This window comes from Elaeis guineensis, chromosome 3 (assembly GCF_000442705.2).
Source record: "Elaeis guineensis isolate ETL-2024a chromosome 3, EG11, whole genome shotgun sequence".
In the NCBI taxonomy this organism is placed as follows: Eukaryota; Viridiplantae; Streptophyta; class Magnoliopsida; order Arecales; family Arecaceae; genus Elaeis; species Elaeis guineensis.
Genome location: NC_025995.2, coordinates 108,668,504 through 108,688,349, shown reverse-complemented (window position 1 = coordinate 108,688,349; position 19,846 = coordinate 108,668,504). Strand labels below are relative to the sequence as shown.

At 37.6% G+C, this 19,846-nt stretch overlaps 1 protein-coding gene and 1 pseudogene across 1 annotated transcript; one reads left to right on the top strand and one right to left on the bottom strand.

Moving 5' to 3' along the window:
• The first annotated feature begins 353 nt into the window (after positions 1-353).
• LOC105041043 (uncharacterized) lies at positions 354-7,956 on the top strand. The gene is made up of 7 exons (XM_010917835.4): positions 354-505; positions 1,178-1,240; positions 1,377-1,456; positions 3,886-3,994; positions 6,648-6,807; positions 6,933-7,096; positions 7,203-7,956. The coding sequence occupies exons 1-7, from the start codon at positions 503-505 to the stop codon at positions 7,560-7,562; spliced, it is 939 nt and encodes a 312-aa protein (XP_010916137.1). The 5' UTR covers positions 354-502; the 3' UTR covers positions 7,563-7,956.
• Positions 7,957-9,434: 1,478 nt separating this feature from the next.
• LOC105041549 (uncharacterized) lies at positions 9,435-10,474 on the bottom strand (annotated as a pseudogene).
• Positions 10,475-19,846: the final 9,372 nt, after the last annotated feature.

Here is a 19,846-nt window from a genome sequence, read left to right as displayed (position 1 = left end):
TGCGACGTAAGTCGAACCAATCCCCTCGTCCCAAATGACGTAGAATTTTCTACAGACACTGCAGTCTCCGTGCGCATACCTTTTGTTTTTTATTTTTCTTTTTAAGCGACAACCTTATCCTCACTCTCCGATTTCCTTTAGGAAACGGTTTTGATGGCTCATCAGATCATCACCGCTGGAAAAGAGTGCGCGACTTTTGACGAACTCAGTATAAAAGGACAAAGGCTTTCCATCCAACCGACGGTAAAACAGCGGACGGTGGATGGGGTTCTTCTTCACACGCATCTGTCCGCAAATCCGTCGTGCCAACGGCCGCATAATTCCAGAATAAGGAGTGTCGGTCGTTGTCCCGCGAAACAGCGTACCGATTTCTCTCCGCGAGGATAGAAGTACGCGCCTCCCCCAACCCCCCTTCTCGTTTTCCTCAAAGACCTCCGCAGAGCTCCCACGATCAAATCACTCATCGTCCGCCGCCAGTCCGATCCGAATCCGGTGATCAATCATGGTATGTAGCAATCCTTTTGCCTGATTTTAGATAAAAACTACGGGCTTTGTAAACTTTTGATGCGTTAGAACCCTAATTGTTTGGGAATGATTAGCTCTAGGGTTTCCATCAAACTAATTAGGATTTTTTTTGTTTCTTGGAGGGATTTATTTTTTTAATTGAAGTTTTCTCTAGAATTTTCTCTCATTTTGGTGTATATCCACTGCAATCCTATGATTTTTTCTGTTTTCTCTGATGAATCATTCGTTGTTTCTTGATGGCTATTGGTTCTTTAACTTCCTGTAAGGAGTAGTTTTTTTTTGGGGGGGAAGGTTTTTCATAATACAATGGTTATATTATAAGGCCTTCTTATGGTGTTCCGATAATCAAAAACAGTGTTCTTAAGTTTTCCTCTGGGTTCCTATATGCTGTTTACAAAAGCGAAGACAGCTGAGTGGGGATTGAAGATTGTGAGTGATTTAATGTGTTAATTGTTTTAATCACTTAATTTTTTTCTTTTTTAAAATGAAGAAATTGATTCAGAATCCAAAACAGATATTCCAATTTTGCATTACTGAAGTATAAATTGTTTTGTAGCTGCCTGTCGTTGGTTGCATGTTCTTCTTGAATATCATGAGAGGTTTTTCTTTTTTCGTGTAATATCCTAACTTACATTTCTTTTCTGTTATCCAGTCTTCTCTTGCAGCTGCCAGAGCAGATAATTTTTACTATCCACCAGAATGGACCCCAAAGCAGGTATGTCTGTCATTATTAAATTTGATAGCTTTCTTCTATTTATTCATTATTTTTTGGTTTTTTGACGGTGGGGGATTTATATTCTGTCTTTACCAGAATGTTGGTTATTAAACATTTTCCCCCTTGTCAATTCCAGGGTTCGTTGAACAAGTTTCATGGCCAACATGCCCTGAGGGAGAGAGCAAGAAAGATAGACCAGGGCATTCTAATTATAAGGTAAGATATTTTGAAGTCACAAAGGGGGAAAAAACCTCAAGCATCATGTCTGATTGGTGCTTCTTTTGTTTGCTAATTTTGTGAGTTAATGCTATGGTTGAACTCTTACTTCTGATGTTCTTGTTTGGGTAATTGCATTTTGGTGAAGGGTCAAGGATTGATAGTACTGCCTCTCATGTATACATAAATGTAATCAATGCAAACTTAAAGATATCACCATGTTGGATCTAAACCATCTAAAAATTACCATTTCAATGGATGAAGATTGCTACATCTGTAGGGTGTTAAAGCTTGCTGTCTGATTCTGTATATGAAATAGATTTGAATGGGAAAAAAAAAATGAAGGAATGATGTTAATATTTCTTTGATTTTAATAGATTTGGGAGAAATGAAGTTATCGAAAGGGAAGAGTAGGGGATGCTCCATGCAAAAAAAGTTTCCTATGGTAATTGTTATATATTTGATGCGATGAATGACTGATGGATGAAGGCGAAAAAAGGCAATGGTAGTTTTGCACCAAAGAGGAATGATATTTGAGGACTAGAAGTAATATGTATGTAAGGGCTTAGACGTGATTTTGTAAGAGATTATAGGATTTCGAGGTGTTTAATTTCCAGCTTGGGGAGCTAAATAAGCTTGGAGAACTAAAAATAAGGTTAAAGTCAGCAAATCAGCTGACTTATGGTAAGATTAGGTTTATCCAAACTATGCTAGTTAGATATTAAGCACATAATTATATTTTATAGTTAAAGGACCTAATTATTTTTCAAATTTAAGAGCTCTAGATATACTGAGGACATATCATCAAGACAGATTTTCTATGATAGAAAGGAGTGCCAAAGAGATAATAATTAAGAATTACAAGGAAATAAGACAAATACAAAGGAGTAATCATGGAAAGGACCTGGAAATCACAGAAGTAGCTAAAAGTAATGTAAAAGATGTGAACAAAGATGTAAGTTGAAAAAGGGAAAAAAAAGAAAGAAAGAAACTTTAGAGAAGAAATGTTATTGTTCAATCAGTAGCTAGCTGAAACTCACTCTTGCTTAGCCTTCTGTGCCTTGCAGAGAAAGGTTGGTTTTCTGAATATTCATGTGTTCAAATCCAACACCACCAACTGAAAAGTGAGCAGCAAGAGTGGAAAAGGAATGAATATTAGGGCATCTAGCCTCTGATCTCAATTAAACAGACCAAAATCTGCTTCATATACAGCCCTAAATAACTGTAGTTTATTGAAGCCCCTCATTACTAAGCAAGATACACGAAGATATAATGGAAAAATGGTGCTACATGTTGGAATGATGTGGGAAATGAATAACAGTGGAAGAGAGAGGCCATGAGTAAGAGAAGCAAGAGAAGTAAGAGATATGGGGCACACATTTGTGGAGTGAATGAAAAATGACGGCATTCAGACATTAGCTGCCACATCAGCACCCTTAATTTATTCTCTCTTGGAAGGCCTTAGTCCTTTTTTTTTTTTTAAGTACCTATACAATCCGCATACATATGCAGAAATACACATAGAATTGAACCCATGTTGAACTGATTATGGCAAGGGTTGCCTGGATGTCTTGAAACCTGTGTATCACTGCACTGTCCAGGTGACAACCTGTAACAACAATTAAGTGAAAGGGGTTTGAAGCAGTTCTGTTTTGTGTTTTTGTTGGGGCTGGGAGAAATGATTTGGAGACATCACATTTTGGAGAACATGAAATTTAGGAACCCTGAATGAAGTAGAATCAATTAGCTGACTTTTGTTCATGGCATTAGCCTTATTTACATCAATGATCCTGTTTCTGATATATAGTTTTGTCTTCTTTCTGTATTTTGGATTTCTCTATATTCATTTATGCACTTTTCGTGGTGATGTTGACTGATTCCTTGGACTCCTGTCTGTTTAGCCAGGATATATATATATATATATATATATATATATATATATATATATATATATATATATATATTAATGTCTCTTTGCGATTGGTCAATTTATTATTCTTAGCTGTGACGTCAATTAGGTTATATTATGGACATAGGTGATTGTAATTCTATCCATGAAAACAGCCCTTCTGAAAAAATAAAAAATGAGCATTTTCTATGATATGTATTGATGTATATATTATATTTCAAATAAAGGCATCAATTATTAAAGTTTTACTTTCTCAAGTGAGGTATTGGTTTAAAAGATGCAACTTTCACATGTATCTGAGTAGGATAAACTTCTGTCGTGATGTTTTTTTTTTTTTTTGGGAATGAACAAAAGCAAACAGATTAATGAAGATGCAAGTTCAATTTGTCTTCAACACTTTGACCTGGTTTGACATAGTAAAACTTTAACAATTTACTACTTTATGTGTGCCAGTTTTTAATAGTTTCTACATCTTCTAATCCCATATCCATCTGCTCGACTATGATCTTTTATTTTTCAGATTTGAGATGCCATTCAATGTCTGGTGCGGTGGATGCAATTCAATGATTGCCAAGGGTGTAAGGTTCAATGCTGAGAAAAAGCAAGTGGGAAACTATTATTCAACGAAGGTACCTTGTTTAACTACTTAAAGATATGTATCAATCATCCAAATATGCTGAACAAGCTGAGTTCCAAAACCAGATAACTTACCTTGTCTCATTGTTGTACTTGATTATGCCAAATTGAGGCCTTATCAAGTGTTGATCGTTTTTTACAATCAAAGATTATTTAGTTAGATTGTTTTTAGTGTATGTGACAATAAAATAATTTTTTTGTGCATAAAAATAATTCAATAATACAACATGACCATATTCATGCCTTACTGAAGAACACAACAATAATATTTACACTAATATATTTATGCCATATTGAAATGCAGTTATTTGCAGGTTCTGTAAAAGTCAGTTGCTCCAATCTTGATTTAGTTTCAGGGTGTGACTCAATGATTTGTCAAGTGCCATGCATTTTACCTGCTAAAATTCATTCAAGTTGGCTTATCATGTTCAAGTCCAGCAGCTTGGCCCACTCGTTCATATCTTCAATTATAGACTTTTAGGAAACTAAGAATGGAAAATCAGAGTACCATGACCTGATGAACTTTAAAACGACGCAACATGAATATCCTACTACTAGTTGGCAATGTTATTCATATTATTGTTTTTAATCTGTTCTTGGAGTTGTGCACTCTTATCCTTTGCCTACATGATTGACCTGCTGTTTGATCTGCATATTCTCAAGACACCGCAGATGGAAATAGATAGAATGGTTTTAGTTTTCAGAATTATGAGATTGAGAAATTTGGTTATCCTATACATGTTAAAAATTGTTCGTCTCTTTAGTATAGCTTGGATCAAGGATCACCGACTCAGAACTAGACCCTATGTTGGCTGGTTGGTGGTATGAGTCAGTACTCTTCCGTGCCGGATCATATCGGGTCCAAACCAATACGGAAACGAGGGATGAACAGGGGAGGAAAAGAGAGTGAAAGAGAGAGGGAGGGAAGAAAAGGGAGGCAAATAGAGATGCCAGCAGTGGCCACTAGAGGGCTGCGGAAGCCTCTCAGGCTTTGTAGTCTTCCGCAAGAGAAAATGGAAGAAGAGAGAGGAGGCGAGAGAAAGAAGAGGAGGGAGCCGAAGGTGGTGGGGAGTAGAGTTATCAATTTGGGTTGGGCCCATCGGGTTGGCCCGTCCTGCCATGTAAATGGGGTGGGTTGGATTCATATTTTAGCAACCCATTTAAAAGCGGGTCAAATGACCCGCCCCGTTTGGGTTGGCGAGTCGGGGCAGGCTGGTCTGTCTATTATGTTTAGTAAAAAAAATATTACCAAATCTCCTTGAGGTCTTGACCCTTGTCTGGTTATCCGCCTATTTTGTTTAGTAAAAAATTACCAATGCTTCAGAGATCGTGGAGAGGGTGCGGAGAGGAGAAAGAAGGGTTAACATTTTTTTTTTTTTGTCGGGAAAATTTTGGCAGGTTGGCCTATTTAACCCATAGCCCATGACAGGTCGGGTCGGGTTAGAGTTTGTCCAATCCGCTAGTTAAACGGGTCAGCCCGCCCTGCCCCATTTAGAGGTGGGTTTGGGCGTGTCGGTCCGTCTTGATAGCTCTAGTGGAGAGGCGGTTTGGTGGCCACCATGGTTGTCGGACGGCCTAAAATTATCTTGCGGCCACCGTGGGTATGAGACAAGGGTTCGCTCATCATATTTTTTTTTAAAAACACGACGAAACATGGACGACCCCTGTTTCGAACCTGTGGTGGCCGTGGGGCAATTTTAGGCCGTTCGGCATCCTCCCAGTCACCTTCCGCTCCCTCCTCTTCTCTTCCTCCTTCTCTCTCTCTATCTCTCTCTTCTCGCATCTCGTGGAGGATCGAGAGCTTCGGAGGCCTCGGCAGCCGCTTCTCCTTTCGTTCCCTTCCCTCCTTTCTTTCTCTCTCTTCCTCCCTTTTCTTTTTCCTTGCTCCATCTTCGCCGGTGTTCTGAATTGATCATCCAAACTACACCGGTTAGCCGCCGGTATGGTTTGGTATGCTCCGAACTATCCAGTTAGAGACGTTTTGGCGAACCCTAGCTTGGATAGTTGTTACATTGTTCTGGGAAATCACGCTTTCCAGTTTGATGATATATGCATCTTTTCTTTGTTATCTCTGAAATTAGTTTTCTTACCTAGTTCCTTTGCTTTCCTACCTAGTGGTGTAGTGCCTGAAATATATTTTATGCTAAACTTGGGTACCTTTAGCATTTAGCATGCATGGAAGTTGTTCTCTTATTGAACTGGTGTGGGTATATCATCTTTGTCATTTTTCAGATTAGTACTCTTTATTTTGTGAAGAAGATTTTTTTCCTTTTTTGGGTCAAGGTCAGCTAACCATAACTAGAGTTCATCTAAGATTAGTATGTAACATAAAGGAATGGGAGGAGAACTGCTAGGAATTTGCTCAGGGCTGCATTGGTTAATTTAAATAGATGCTTAGACTCTCCATATTTTCCTCCTATCTGCACCATCTGCATTTCACTAATTACCAAGTAGCATGTGATTATGTTTTTCTGAAAATGAAGTCACGGGTATCGAGGGTATTGGAAACCTTTTTTTACCTTATTTCACACATTTTTCATATTTTACCTTGTTCTTTAAATGGTGATTTGGTCTCGCAATTGTTGGTTTGTATATTCTTGTTTGAACTCACCTAGATTTGTCATGTGGTATCTATGTTTGTATCAGATATGGAGCTTTACCATGAAATCAGCATGCTGTAGGCATGAAATAGTTATTCAGACAGATCCAAAAAACTGTGAATATGTCATCATTCATGGGGCTCAGCGCAAGACTGAGGACTTCGACATTGAGGATGCAGAAACATTTGCTCTTCCAGTAGATGAAGGTCTGTAATCCTTTTATTAATAATAAAGAGTATAAGCTGTTCCAACTCTCCGCTGCAGGTTTTTTCGCAGTTTTTTGTTTTTTAATTTATCCTGGTTATATTTCTCATGGAAAAATATGTTGCAGAAAGAGGCAAGCTTGCAGATCCTTTCTACCGTCTTGAGCATCAGGAAGAAGATCTGCGGAAGAAGAAAGAAGCTGAGCCATTGCTGGTCCGCCTTCAGAGAGTCTCAGACAGCAGGCATTCTGATGACTATAACCTTAACAGAGCTCTCCGTGCTCGTCTCAGAGTGAGATATCAGATTAATTTATTACCAAATTTCATGTCTATTATATTAGCATTTAGCATTCTGCTTTTGGATTCTTATTTCTATAATTTATTCTTGTCCATTTTAGGGTCAGAAGAGAAAGGTTGCTGAAGAAGAGGAACATGCAAGAAAGCTTGGCCTTGGAATACGCCTTCTTCCCCCATCCGAAGAAGATGCGGCAGGTGCAGCTGCTGCAAGATTCTCTTCAAAGTTTGATCGGAATAGGAGGGAAAAGCGGGCAGCAATTAAAGCTTCCTCCATTTTTCCAGAGTCATCAAGCTCTGTATCAGGGAATAAACGTGTAGAACTCGAGTTGAAAAGGAGGAGAATAAAAGCTGCTGGTGCATCTGCTTTATTGGCTGGTAGGGTCGAGCCATCATCATGGCAGCTTAGCGAAAGATCTGTGAGAAGACAGCATGGAATATCAGTGGGTTCAATCCGCAAATAGTTATATGAATGCAATTCCAATTTCGAGCAGAGCTGCATGATAACAAGATAAGGCTGGAGATCATCGGCTCTGACCTGCAAAATTGTCTGAGAATCAGCTCGAGGAATTTGATTACAATTTCAAGTAGTGCTGTGTGGTCAGTAAGTAGGGCTGGATGAATCCTCTCTCCATGCATTTGCATTCCTCTGATAAGGAGAACTGTAAGATTGTATGCAAATGGTAAGGAAGATATTCATCTGGATTTTTTGTCGTCTGATCTTTTTGTACATAATTATTGCTATGGTGTCTGTATCCTGATGACTGTATAATCTAATACAACTGTCATGAGTGCGGAGGATGTATGATTGCGGTGGGGGAAGCAATACCCGAGATTTTATTTGCTTTTGTATTGAAATGGGTGCTCTCGAGTTCTGATTAATTGGTCTATTATTGAAAGCCTTCTTCCTTGGGGAACCAAAGCTGCAACACTCCAAGGTATTAATTGAATTTAATGTCGTTTCGAACAAGTATTGTAGGGTCCAAAAATGTGATGAGCCATGTCTTCAAACGTAATGGCTGTAAGTTCCACAGGTTAAGATCATTTTGCTTGCTGTTATCAACCAAATTATGGTCTAGGCGAGTTATGTATGTAAACTCTTGGCAAAAGCAGCTTGCGAGAACGTGTTCCTCATTCTTTTCGCATTCCAGCTTCTTTTTTTTGGGTTACATGGCATTCCAGCTTTCATAACACCATGATGAAACCAGGAATCTGGCTATATGATCAGTGAGGAACAATTACAAATGTTGTTCCTTGGAAGTACCTGTACAGGACGCTAACAAATGAAATTGTAGTTTAAAAAACTTATCATTAAAAAAAGAAATTGAAGTTTGCCAAAAACTTTGGATCGCGCTATTTTTGTTATTATTTCTCGAGATGCTGCACCCACTGTACCTTTTTGTTTTTTTTGTGAAGAAAATATGAGGGAAAAATATATCTGCATCTGTTCCGACCGCAGCAGCTTCCCTCTCCAAGGCTGAGTCGCCTTCCATTGTCTCCGGTCAATCTTTACGTGTATGAGTCGATCCTTTTCTTCTTGTATTCAAAGACTATACTTTTTATCAAAAAAAAAAAAAAGAAAAAAAAAAAGAGAGAGAGAGACAATACCTGCTAATTGTTTTTGAAGAAAGGGTAACCACAAACATCAGCCGTGACAAGGTTCAACAGCTGAGATTATAAAAATATCTTGCCGAACGATGTCCCTGTCATCATTGCCTCGTTGCTCACCAGTCCACTGGCTGATTGCCTTAAATTTGTGAGTACGAAGGAAGCTAGCACTGTGGACAGCTGAGGCGACGTTGTTTTTGTTTTTATTTGTTCCACCATCAAATTCAATTATAGCGACCCCATACAACGCACAGTCTTTCCCGTGAATTATAAAAATATCGCGGCTTCAGTATTTGTTTACCGACCATATTTGTAAAATATTTTATTTAATTTTACTTGCACTGGATCAACACGAGGCGCATCAAGAATATTTGTATAAATAATCTCAGAACCAAAACTATCCTCATCTACCAATCATTTGGATACATCAAGGATGTATTTGCTTAGGACCAGAATTAAAAGAAAAAAATAAAATTAAAATAAAAATTAAAATGATCATATTCATAATTTATGATTGAAATTAGAATTAAAATTAAAATAAAATTTAAATAATAGACGAGAGTCTAATTTGAATATTGAGAGATTGAGATATTAAAAAAAAAATTTATAAAATAAATAATAAAAATAAAAATAAAAATTATTTTTATTTTTATTTTTATTTTAAAATTTATTTTTTTTTCAATGAAATATATTTTAAATAATTTTATTAAAAATAAATTCTACTATTTGATAACCACAAGACCCTTGTTATCCAGCGGCGGCGGCCAGCCCCGAGCAATCATCTCCAAAAGGTTACCGAACCCCGGGTCTCCTCGGGATGTAAAGAGATCATTATTGCCCCCGTGAGCAAGTTTGTCTGGAGGATTTCAGATCCCAACTCCTTTCCACTAAACACTCCCTTGAAAATAACACCGCTGCATCATTATGGATCCATTAGCTAAACGGCAGCTTGCAGCAGCAGACGATCGAGATTTGCCCGGAGGAAGCCTGGTACCTAAAGAAGTAATAAATAACATTGCCTAAAATTGCTAGCGACCGAGTTAAATGTCGCTTGCCAAATTTCACCCAATACATCAAAACCTTATTGATTTCTTTACCAAAAAAAAAAAAGGAAACTTGGTTATCTTATCCAAAACAAAGCTAGACAAAATTAAAGCGTGCATCAAAAAATATAGTAGGAAATTGAATGTCACCACCATGGATCACCCACCCAAGGGTTCCGTGGATATGAAGCTATACATCACCATATCCCTCCTACTTCCTTTAAGACTCGTATACTTTCGGAGCACTCCCTCCTTGCGAAAGCCAACCTTCTCCAACACCCTCTGAGATGCCTCCTTGGTCACGTCCACCAAGGCCTCCACCCTCTCCAGACCTTCCACCTCCATGAATATGGAGCCCACCACAAGCCTCACCTTTGCCGTCGCGATCCCCTTCCCCCAGTACTCGGACCCCAGCGCGTACCCGAGCTCGCCCCGGCACCGATCGTTGCCGGACCCCAATATGACGGAGATGGCCCCCACGAGGCGGCCGCCGACGCAGATGGCGCGGAACCAGGGGTGGGGCAGCACCGTCTCCTTCATGTACTTGAGGAGGCCATCCTTGTTAGTGTAGGTGTCCCAGCGGCAGAATTTGCTCACCTTGTCGTCGGAAGCCCACACCATGAAGTCGTCCACGTCCGAGAGGACGAAGGGCCGGAGGAGATCTGCCGTGTCGCCTTCTCGTTTTCCTCCGCGGTCATCCCTTGTTGCATTGTGGCTGGCCGCCGAACCTGAAGAGGACGAGCTACATCACATCACATTATTTATAACCATGTGAAAGAGCTTTTTCTTTTCCTTTCCAGAGAGAGTCTTCCATGATGGATGCGGCCGCCTCATTTAAATCCATGATGCAAAGGGAACATGGCACCTGGCACAGGCCTAGGTCTAAACGAATAATACCCCATGCGCGCAAGTATAGAAATCCATCCAAACTATTCGGCCTCTTGACCGTAATAAGAATCATTTGCATTTTCATTTTAAAATTTAACTCTCAGCAATCAAACATGTTCTAAATAATTTTATAAAAATAATTTTTCTCTCTATTTGATAGCCGGCCACAAGATACTTATTATCTAGCAGCAGCGGCGGCCAGCCTAGCAATTATCTCCCAAGGTTACCGACCCCCGGGATCTTGCTCAAGATGTAAAGAGATCATTATTGCCCCGTTAGTAAGTCTGTCTGGAGGGTTTGACAATTGAGTGCGCCCTTGCTTCCTTGAACGTCAAGGAAGGAACTCTCATTGGAAAAATCTCGTCCAACGCGGAGCTCTGTTCCTCCCTCCGCATAAAATGGCCCCGAAAAAGCTCAACGCCAAATAAAGAAACCCAATAAATGGAGCCGCAAGTAAGCCAATCCACCTCCCATTTCAGCTAACTACTCCACCCCATCATATTTCTTATGTCGGCCCATTCAGCTCAAGCTGGCATGCCTCTAAACCCTCTCCCTCAGATCTCCCCACCACATGACTCCCCCCTCAATCCACCATCCTTCTTCTTCACCCCCTCCATGGCTCTGAGGAGACCTCTTCTCACTTCTCTCCTCCTCTTGTTCATCCTCTTGCTCTTGTTCCATGGGTGGAACCATCTCAAACCTCGGGCAGCCGCCCCCTCGTCGGTCCCTCGCAAGGTGGTAGCGGCCAAGTTCGATTTCTCCGCATTCCACTACACAAGACATTCTCAACACCACCATCAACATGGGCAAGCACCGCATTCTACCGTCGTAGAGGTTAAACCGAGTCCGGATGAAGGTGACGAGATCGATCCGCGGTATGGCGTCGAGAAGCGTAGAGTCCCGACGGGCCCGAATCCATTGCACCACTAAATAATGTTATCGTGGCCATCATATTTGCATGGAAGGTGCAGAAGAAGGAGATAGAGATGACCGAGGGATAGCTCATAAAGTTCTCTCTAAATCAGATTCTTTATAGATGGAAAGGCAGCTCGATTCACCTCAATAATTCTGTTGCGATGTGTATGTATGTTGGCTGAGTATTTATATGAACCATATATGTACTATCAAAGTAATGTGAAATTCAGCTCTGTTCTTGCCAAAGTCTGTATGTCTCAAAGAAACAATAGAAGTAAGAAGGGAGGAAAAAAAAAAAAAAGACTTTCTTAATAAAGAGACAAAAAAAGTATAATCAAGCGTATGGTTTGTGATTATATGGTATTGGCTTGCTTGCTCGCTGGGGGAAATGTGTCAGTGGTCGTTTATATTTTACGTTTCACTTTTGTAGCCTAACGAATGAGTAACGGGAGTTGATCAACAGAAGAAGAAGAAAAAAAAAAAAAAAAAAACGAATGAGTAACGGGGACGGCACGGTGTGGCACGAACCACCAGTCATTTCGGAATTTAGCGTGGTAATAATGGTTGTGCGGAATACGTGGCCATTAAACTAGTTGTTGACTTCTAGTAGTAGGGTCCACAATAAAGGGCCCGGATCAGCTAGTCGGTGGAAACTCGCGCAACGTGACATCCCGTTCTGGTCAAACGCGCGTCGAATTTTTAATCTTCCAAAACATCTCGTGATCGTTATCATTATCATTGTTAATTAGTATTAGTGTTTGAAAACTTGGCAGGATGTTGTACGTGTGTTATTTTCTTAGAATTAGATGCTATAAGTATTGGGTATGAATGGGGGAGTTGACTGTGCTAATTTATGGTGGATGGAGTGGTGATGATGGCGTTTCGATGGAGGCTTTGCACCGTTGGCTTTTGGAGGTGTGCTCATGGGTGGCATACCACTTCACGAGCTAGTGATTTTATAGGATATGGAGTCATGTGATTGGGGGAAAGAGCAAGGGATTTCACCTACCACCCGGCCGGTGCCGAATGGGATGTCTAGCCGACTTAGATAGTAGCACCATTTGATAGTGGAGATCCTTCTTTTTTCTTTCCCCTCTCAAGCATTGACTCTGGCTATGTTCATTATTTTTAGCTTCTAGAATTAAAAAGGAAAAAAAAAAAGCTATTCCTTAATTTACTTGAAACAAAGAGTGTCATAGTGGATTCTAAATGCTTTCAGCTTGGGGAAAACCAATGACCAGACTTAGCCAAAAATTGGTTAATATATATACATCTATTGAGAAGAAAATGATGGCAAGTCGCTGAGGCAGCAATTTCAAGCTTCATGGAGTTAAATTCGCCAGTTGTATCAATTATTTGACCTTTCGACTTCATGTGGCCGAACTGCATCAAAACTACTGGTCCAAAAAATAGATGTCTTGATCTCTGATCACCACATTGGCTACAAAAGCTGGAATTCAAGTTCTGGACATCATCAAAGCTCCGCTTCAGTTATCCTAGTTTCCAATATATTTTGGTTTAAGGTGGCAGCGTTGCCAAATTCATATATTCCATTGTGAGATTCTGGTTGCATTGAATAGTGTGAATGTGTCGATCGGTAACCTTGACAATAAAACGCCTCATGGTGGTTCTTAATAATGGTGGGTCGTTATGTAAACGTGAGGTGGTTCATTAAACAAGCAATCTATGAAATCATAAGCACTGGAATGTGGATCTACAGTTAATTGGCTTAAATGGTCAAGTGGCCTTCTCTGCGTGTAGATGGTTGGAAATTAATGCACCATCCAACTTTAGATTGCAACTTAGGAGGAGGGTGACCACCAAGGCATGGCCAAGTTCATCATATACAAGGAAAACTTAAATCGACAAACTTTGACGAGAAGAGGATGGAGCACATGAGGGGCAAGAAAGGCACCTGACATTATAATTAAAATAGCATTTAGATATCCGACTATTACTTCATAACATGCCTCTTGGCATTACTTAAACTCAATGCTGCAAAATTCAAATCGCTTAACTTGTCTACATCGTTCATCAAGTGGAATCGGTCAAAATAAATAAATAGAAAGTTGCTCGACTCAGAATTCGGAGCTACTTGTGACAATAGGTAAATGTCATGCACATCAACCGGATATGATTAATTAGATCTAACTACCTTGGTGAATTGCATCAAACATGCATTTTCATAAAAATCCATTAAACTGTATATATATTAGCCCTGTTTTATGCAAATTGTTTGAAGATACTTCTTTATTGGAGTTTAATACAATAAATGCGAGCTTAAATGAGTCCTTGCACCTCAGATGGGTGAAGTGGGTGAAATCACGAATATGGTGTGAAAAATTATTGGTTAGAACTGTAACAGATACGGTGCTCAAAATTATTGGTTAAAACTATTCTTTCAAGTGTATCTCATATTATCTAAGAAAGTAAATATTTTTTTATTCAAAATAGTAAAAAAATATCTGATTAATTATAGTCAGAAATATTTTTTTTTCTATTTAAAATTTTCTATCAAACTTACATAATGATGTATTTTTTTTTTTTTTATAATAGATGATGTGTTAACTCCTTATTGGATGATGTAAGATACACATATTTTAAAAAAATTATTGATTAAAATCATTTTTTCACGTATAATTTATACCATTCAGTAAAAAATGATTACATAATTTCTAATCGATAATTTCTCCATCTTCTAACGGATCATCCTCTACGCTACTGATCCACGTAATCTCAACAAGGCCCCACATATTTTCTCGTGAAGGAATAGAGATGTTCTCTCGCAAAAGCAAAATAAAACGACATACATGGTGAACCAGGGCTTCCGAGATGACCCCTCTCCATTTCTCCCCTCCTATTCTCTCATGTTCCCCTTCTCTCTCTATGCCATCGATCCGAAGAAACCCTAGAAATCCCTCAGAGCTCCAATCGGAGGACAGGCAGAAGAAGTCTCGCCGCGATGCGGAGGGTCGCTCTCATCGCCGCTGCCGCCTCCTCGTCCTCTCGGAGTCCGATCCACAAACCCCCTCCCTATGGGATGATATCTGCTCGCTCACCACCTCCCTCATCGGCCACGCCTTCGCATCAGTCTTTCCATGTGACCTTTGAAGTCAAGGTTCCCCCTCACCAAGGAATGTATCATCACTAAGAGACGCTTTGGGCGGGGGGTTGGTGATCCAAACAATGGCAACCGAGGTCCGACGATGGCCGGATACGTTCGGGACTCGACATGCTATTATTATTAATATTATTAAGTCTCGGATGAAGACGGAGATGCGCTCAAATTTAAATTGTTGGATCAATAGAGAATGGTTAACAGAGAGGGTAACAAGAAATTGGTAAAGGAGAATCTGGACGGATGGAGTCCATCAATTACTTGAGCGCTTTAACTATGATAGTGTCTGCAGTGATTCCTCGCAGTCGGGCTTGAACAAATCCCGGCAGGGGCTGGCCGTGTCAGATACTAGTTCAGACTTGGTTTGTTCATTTAACCACGGGGTTATTCCTTGTAGTCAGTCTAGCAATCAGCAGACCTGGTTTTGGGATTTTTGTTTGTTTTTTGATCGAGTGCTGCTTCCCAACACCATTCAAGCTTTCTATAAATCTATCTAATAGGTTGACGCAGAGTTGGTGATTATGGAATACACAGGATAGAGGGATGAATTTGCCCCCATTGCCTCATCCAAAGTTGGTGGTTGAAAAGTAAAAGAATTTTTTGGGTATATATTTTTTTAAATATTTAAATTCACATAAATATCTTCATAAAAATTTACTATATACATATATATAAAAACTATAAATAAATTCTTAGCTCTACTTTCAACTTAAAAGCAGCTCTCTAAATGAGCTTTATATAAAAGTACCTATCCATTCTAAACATAAGTTAAAAGCAACTAACCATTTTGGCTGAAATTATTCTTATACCCTTGTACCTTTTAAAATACTGTAGTATTACATTATCATAGTGCGGTATTTTTTTACAATAAGACAGTATTACATCATATTAGTGTAGTATTTTTTTATAATAATGCAGTATTTTTTTATTATATTATATTAATATAGTATTTTTTTTACAATAAGATAGTATTACATTATCATAGTGTAGTATTTTTTTATTATAGTACTACTTTACAACAATACAGCGTTACTTTATAATAGTGTAATATAACTTTATAATAGTATAGTATTATTTTATAATAGTATAGTGTTACTTTATTATAGTGTAATATTATTTTATTATAATATAGTATTACTTTATAATAGTATAGTGTTGCTTTATAAATGTAAGGGTAATTGGGTCATTTCATCCATTTGGGTACCTGCTTTTAAATTATGTTTCAAATGGGGAGAATTTTTTACTTGAAACTTAAGTGGATAGTTACTTTTAAGTTCAAACGTAATTAGATATTTCTCATTAATTTTTTCTATATATAAATATTTTTATAATTTTTTTTTACATATCTATCCATAAAGATATTTTAGTCATTTAAATTTTAAATTATTAATTTTTTAATGACATCAGATGATGTTGATATATATGCAAAAAAAATAAGAAAAAAAAGTATATATACAAAATAAATATTTTATGAAGATATATATGTAAATATCAATTTTGGAAGAATATTTACATAAATTTAAAAATTTTAAAATATATATATGTAAAAAGTTTTAATTAAAATGCTCTCAAATATAAAAATACCGACTCTTCATAATCCATATGTACGGCTTATAAATGAAAAAAAAAAAAAAAGAATATGAAAGCATAGCTATTGTTTCACATGACAGTAACACGTGGTCCTTGGTTTTTAATATTTAAAAAAAGGAAGACATGGGGTTCCATCTCTAACTGCTCTAGGAAAGTCCAGCAAAAGTCCTCTTTGGGAGTTTGCCTCGGCCTGAAGCCACCCTCTCTTCTCCATGGACATGTTGGCTTTAATTTTGGAGAAATCATAGTGATGCATATTTAGTCTCACAATGATTATACAGTAGATAAAATCTGGATGTTTATGTAGGATCAGAAAATTCAACTAATATATTCTAATTAATCTTTTTGTGTAAAATTTTGACTTTTTGTTACAAGAATCAAAGTAGATACAGCCAATGATAAATGTAGACCAGAAGATACTTCTATTATTGATGCAGGCGAGTTTTGCCCCAAGGTGGGTCTATTTTCCAGTGCATATGGGCTGCCATGATGGTGCACAGTGCACTGTATGGGTTGGGATGTTTGGTGGCCTGGCCCGTAGCTGAGGAACTGTGGGAGGGCCTTCCATATGCTCAGTTACCTACTATGGTTGTTGTTTCAATAACCAAAAAAAAAAACTGTTTTTAGATTTAAACAAAAAGAACTATATTTATTTACAAGGTCTAGTCATCTACATTGCTTTAAATAATATGTAACAAGTATCACAGAATGTATTATCGATTGCCAGACCAAAAAACAGTGGATGTTATGTGATTATGTCATTTTATTTGCTTATGTGATTGTTCATAGGCTTGGCATCAACAATTGAAATTAAGTATAACTTATTTTAATCACATGATAACAAATTTTGTAGGACAATATAATTAGATCCAACTTTTGCGGCTCTGATAATTTTTCGTGGTTCTGAACGGGGCATTTTTTCGCTACTAAATGGAAATGCCTTTCCCCTGTCACTCTAGCTTACCCCATCCATGCTTCAGCTCCAAAAGCTGAAATTTTTATATGATATGTATTTACTATTAAGGTTGCATGACTATTTAAGAAAAATTGTGCAGTAATCTTCGCTTTTCTAACATTTTTTTAGACATCGTGGGGTCAATTTGAGCTCACCAATCTCCTCTGTATCACACTTATTTCAAATGGACACAAAGAATGGACCAAAATAAACTATGAAACAACAAAGCCTACATTTTTCTCTCTTTTGCAAAAATGTTATACTTATATTCGTTCAAAAAAGCTACTAAACATATATTCTTACTCACATGTTTGAGTAGTAAATCATAACCATACACTTAGTGTTCCATGAAAATCTTCTCCAGTGCATTTTTTTCATAAAGCAAAATCTTCAGACTCATCAACTTTAAATGAGCTCGTATTCAAGAGGATTTTAAAACATATGAATGTTTTCTTTTTATATATTGTAGCTAGTATTTCGGATTGGCTTTAATTTTTTTATTTTAAATTTTTTTACATATATATCCTTCTAAACATTCAAATTTTTATGAATATTCTTATAAAATTACTATTTACATATATATTCTTATAAATTTTTCTTTTTGTACATCTACTCAGAAGGATATTTTAGTTATTTTAATTTTAAACCATTAATTTTTAACAACATTAAATAATATGAGTATATATGTCAAAAAAAATATTTTATGGGGATATACATGCATATATCGATTTTGAATGAGTATACATACAAATTGGAATGTTTAGGAGAGTATACTGTCATGTGAAATAATAGTTACGCTTCCTTTTTTTTTTTTTTTTTTCATTTATAGACTCCACATATGGACCATGGAGAGTTGGTATGTTTATATTTGAGAGCATTTTAATTAAAGATAAGCGCAAAAACAACATATCCAAAAACTCAACCATACCAAGTTGCCACTCACATATTTGGTGGTTGTCCTATTACTATCTCAATGACCACAAAAATTTGATCATAATAATATCAATCACCTACCAGCATTATTTAGATATGAAGATTTCTAAAACCTTGTACATCATCAAGTATAACCCTGTTTAGAGCTTGGCCCACCTAGCGCCTTGATGGACAGACCAAATTTATAAAATAATTTCTTGAAAAATTAATGATTAAATATTTTTATATAAATTCTTACATATTTATAGTTAATAATCTAATTATACATATATATATTTTTTTCCTACCATAGTTCCCATTGAATATGATCGGTCCTGCTACTGGTAAATTCCAATCCTCTATTATGGTGCCTTTTGTTTTCAATTTATTAGTGCTTGGCATCAAAGTGTTTTATTCTAATGCTATCAGTTTTAGCTTGCTTCTCTCGTATTCTTTAGTATGGTGGGTTTCTCTTTTTATTTTGGTTTGGGATGAGTTCAATTATGTGCCAAGTCTATGCATTCTTGTTCCTATCATGTTTCTGGCGGGAGGGGGGGGCGGTTTGTTGGTTTGTAGGGGGTGTAAGGTATATCACACCTAATGTTACAGTCTTGTGCAGGTTTGGATTGTATCTTTCGTATGAATGAATGATTAATTTAGATTTATGGACTTAATCATTAGATTATATTTTGGATTCCTTGCTCTAAATATCTTCGAAAAGAGGACTAGATTTTAGAACCATAAGAATGAAGAAGAATGCTTGACCAAAATATATAATTGGCATAGTTTTCGAAATATGATATTAGTTTCATGATTTATACTATGGATGAAAAGAAGTAGATCACCATATTTTAAAAGCTATACAACGTACGACTTGTTGGGATAGATCCTCATCACTTAGATGACTATCCCTCTTTCTCATCTTACTGCCGACTAAGTGCACGATGACTGTCTCTTTCTTGTCTCTGCACCGATTAAGCGTATAACATTATGGATCAAGCCGACTCTTAGATCAACAGGATTTGGCCTAGTCGATATTCAACCGACTAAGATTGATAGAACTTGACCAAGTCGGCAACCAACTTGGTTCGACATACAGTCGACGGATGGCCAACTAACCAATCGACATATAGTCGGTATTTGATCGCCATATACTCAGCGCCATACCGTCTATCTAAATCCCATATATGTGGAGATCAAATAACGGTTATTCGGTATGAACAGTAACTACATACGAATGTAGAGCACAATAGCCATCCACGAGCAGCCCATTACTCGACTTTAATAGCAGTTAATAAGGTAACCACCCATTAAATACTATAACTCCTATGTCCTAAATATTCAGAGGTGAGAGTTATATAATAACGGCTTTGCTCATTTTATATAAACTAGTAAATTACAGGGGATCAAGTAAGCTAAGCTAAATATGGACTTTTGAGCTCTCATTTTTGGCTCTCGGCTGTGCCCTTTCTTAAGCTAATTTAAGCATCGAAGGATCCCTCGCTAAACAACTTCCAGCAAGAGGACTTGTTTTGCAGGTTTATTGTCACCCACCACTCCAACGCATCAACTTGGCTCACCATCGACCATCTCATAGGAGATTGGCTGCAATATGGCCTAATAATTGAGATTGTTAAATAAGATCAATCAATCATCTCCATAAAAGACACATTCTGACTAGTTTTGTACTGTATTATCTTTCCTCTTTTAATGTAGGTT